At 46.0% G+C, this 3,400-nt stretch overlaps 1 protein-coding gene across 1 annotated transcript; it reads left to right on the top strand.

Annotated features, from left to right (window-relative positions):
• The first annotated feature begins 911 nt into the window (after positions 1 to 911).
• On the top strand, positions 912 to 2,962 carry LOC108365564 (ice-structuring glycoprotein-like). Its single transcript, XM_017619617.1, has one exon. It carries the CDS (start codon positions 1,396 to 1,398, stop codon positions 2,482 to 2,484), a length of 1,089 nt encoding a protein of 362 aa, XP_017475106.1. The 5' UTR covers positions 912 to 1,395; the 3' UTR covers positions 2,485 to 2,962.
• The last annotated feature ends 438 nt before the right edge of the window (positions 2,963 to 3,400 follow it).

A 3,400-nucleotide genomic window follows, 5' to 3' on the forward strand; every position in this document is an offset into this window, starting at 1 on the left:
AAACGAAATTAGAGGATGACTGAACACGAGCGCATTGCGTGCTGTCTTGCAAATATAGCCACCACAAGTGAACGATGCTTATAACTGCGCATACTGATATTGACTTTGGCAAATCTGTACTCTGAATGATCGTGCACGAAACCAGCAAACGTGGCNCGTGCTGTCTTGCAAATATAGCCACCACAAGTGAACGATGCTTATAACTGCTCATACTGATATTGACTTCGGCAAATCTGTACTCTGAATGATCGTGCACGAAACCAGCAAACGTGGCAGTTGAACGGCTCCGAAAACATGAGAGTCATCATTTGTTGCAGAAAGTCTTGCAGTTTAATTACCCTACATCCTTTAAGTTTTATTTAACAGCCTTTAAGTTCTAATTACATATGTATGTTTTATTTTGAGGATTTAGTTGCACACTTTTATTTAATAGTTTTTAAGTTCAAGCACACGTATTCATTTGATTTGCTTTAAAGTTTCAGTTACACAATTTGTATCAACGAGGTAATTTGGCTTTCTTTGGCTACATCTAAGTGCGACAAGTTAACGTTCACTTCCNATTTGTATCAACGAGGTAATTTGGCTTTCTTTGGCTACATCTAAGTGCGAAAAGTTAACGTTCACTTCGTTTTCGAAGCTTGCCACCGTGCACAGCCTTCCGACCTCTTTTTTCAGTAAAAACGACTCATCTCTACTATCAACAACTAATTTTCTATTAACGGACTGGGCCTCAACGGTTGGCATGTGCTGACGGCTGCTTTCTAAACTCTACCTCGTCACCTTTCAGTATTATGTGCACTGATTTCAAAACGTCATTACCAACAATAACACGAAATCTTGAGTCCCGCTCGCGAACAACGTGAAAATGTATCTCTATTACCAAACCATCGAAATTACCATGGTGNCAGATTAACAATATGTAAACGGTAGTAGAATACATTATCAATAGTGTATCCCATATGTCAACACTGCACTATATACGATATGTAAATGACTGATGGTCTGGTAACACAGGCTATTAAAGATATTATTATTCGTTCGTCAGCCAAATAAAACGCATCGTACTAAATAAAGTCCTACATCGTCAGGTGTGGTAAAAGAGCACATTTCGCGCAAAATTTTAAACTTAAAAGTACCTCAGCAATGTCGGAAAAGCAGCAGATTGCAAATTCTTTGCGTGATCTCGGAATTGTTTTTCGGAGACCGCGACGGTGAGACAGTTGAAAATCCTTTTATCATCGGCCGTAGGAGTACCGCAAAGGGAAAACGGTAACTCGCCGAAAAAAAACAGCTATTTTGCCAGCAACGGTGACTGCCGCCCCAGCTTCGGCGGCAAAATCAGTGACGGCGATCGGCGATATAATTCCGCAAGATTCGGGAACTACCAACGTACCGATGAAGCGCAGTAGCGCCACTACAGACAATAGCAGCGCCCCACCGGCAAACTCCGTAGCAACTTCAGAAAACGTCAGTGCCACTTCAGCAAACCCCATAGTATCTTCAGCCACTCCAGCAAACTTCAGTGCCACTTCAGAGACCCCCATAGCAATTTCAGCCGCTTCAGCAAACTTCAGTGCCACTTCAGCAAACCCCATAGTATCTTCAGCCACTCCAGCAAACTTCAGTGCCACTTCAGAGACCCCCATAGCAATTTCAGCCGCTTCAGCAAACTTCAGTGCCACTTCAGCAAACCCCATAGTATCTTCAGCCACTCCAGCAAACTTCAGTGCCACTTCAGAGACCCCCATAGCAATTTCAGCCGCTTCAGCAAACTTCAGTGCCACTTCAGCAAACCCCATAGTATCTTCAGCCACTCCAGCAAACTTCAGTGCCACTTCAGAGACCCCCATAGCAATTTCAGCCGCTTCAGCAAACTTCAGTGCCACTTCAGCAAACCCCATAGTATCTTCAGCCACTCCAGCAAACTTCAGTGCCACTTCAGAGACCCCCATAGCAATTTCAGCCGCTTCAGCAAACTTCAGTGCCACTTCAGCAAACCCCATAGTATCTTCAGCCACTCCAGCAAACTTCAGTGCCACTTCAGAGACCCCCATAGCAATTTCAGCCGCTTCAGCAAACTTCAGTGCCACTTCAGCAAACCCCATAGTATCTTCAGCCACTCCAGCAAACTTCAGTGCCACTTCAGAGACCCCCATAGCAATTTCAGCCGCTTCAGCAAACTTCAGTGCCACTTCAGCAAACCCCATAGTATTTTCAGCCACTACAGCAAACTTCAGTGTAACTTCAGAGACCCCCATAGCAACTTCAGCCGCTTCAGCAATCTTCAGTCCCACTTCAGAGACTTCACTGCCACTCCAGCAAACCTCAGTGCCATCCCAGCAAACGTTAGTGTCACTCCAGCAAACGAAACCACAGTCTCAGCAGCAACTACACAACCTGCGCCAACGACGGCGCAGCTTCATTAAACCGCGACGCCACGCCATTAGTGGCAGCGGTAAGCAGCCAAAAGCCAGCAGCGTTTGATAACGGTGGCGTAGCAGCAAATATAGCCGGCAGAGTAGCGGCTACCACATATACCGACGAGCTAACGGAGCTCGAAGTAAGCTCGAGAAACAGCTACGTATCCTGCAACTGAAAAACGAAATCAAGAAATTGGAGGACGTAAATTCGACACCAAAATTCCCCGTAAATTTTAGTGACATTGAAAACTCCATCCCAAAATTTAGCGGGGACGATGGCGTGGATTTCCAAAAGTGGATACAGGAGTTCGAGTACGTCACGAAGTGTTACGGCGGCGACGAAAAATCAAAGCCCTTGCTAGCACGTTGCATGCTCACTGGGAGCGCACGACTGTATGTCAAGATGGTCGACGTTCACTCCTGGTGCGATATAAAACATTTCCTCATCATGGAATTTAAACGGCCAGCCAGCGTGAAGGAAATTAAAAAAAAAAACTGGAGTCGCGCGTATGGGAAAAGACGGAGAGCCTGATGCACTACGTCTTATCAATGCAAGAGATGGCACGAACGNAGTCGCGCGTATGGGAAAAGACGGAGAGCCTGACGCACTACGTCTTATCAATGCAAGAGTTGGCACGAACGGCACCGATTGACGAACCGGAACTCGTCGAATTCATAGTAGAGGGCTTACGCGACAACTCCTGCAAAGCACTAATATTTAGTGGAGCAACGACTATTGAGGCACTTAAGGCCTGCTTCTGAACTACGAGAAAATGGTACGGAAGCCGACGGCTGCCAATACATCGAACACACCACGCGATAGAGATCAGGCACCTACTATGAGATGCTTCAATTGCTCTCGCGAAGGGCATTTCGCAAAGGACTGTACGGAGAAGAAGCGCATCCAGGGCTCCTGCTTCAGATGCAGCAAACTGGACCACATATATAAAAAAATGTTCCGCGAAACCAGTAGCAGTGAT

This window comes from Rhagoletis zephyria, unplaced genomic scaffold, assembly GCF_001687245.7.
Source record: "Rhagoletis zephyria isolate East Lansing unplaced genomic scaffold, Rhagoletis_zephyria_1.1 Rzeph_scaffold_01912, whole genome shotgun sequence".
In the NCBI taxonomy this organism is placed as follows: Eukaryota; Metazoa; Arthropoda; class Insecta; order Diptera; family Tephritidae; genus Rhagoletis; species Rhagoletis zephyria.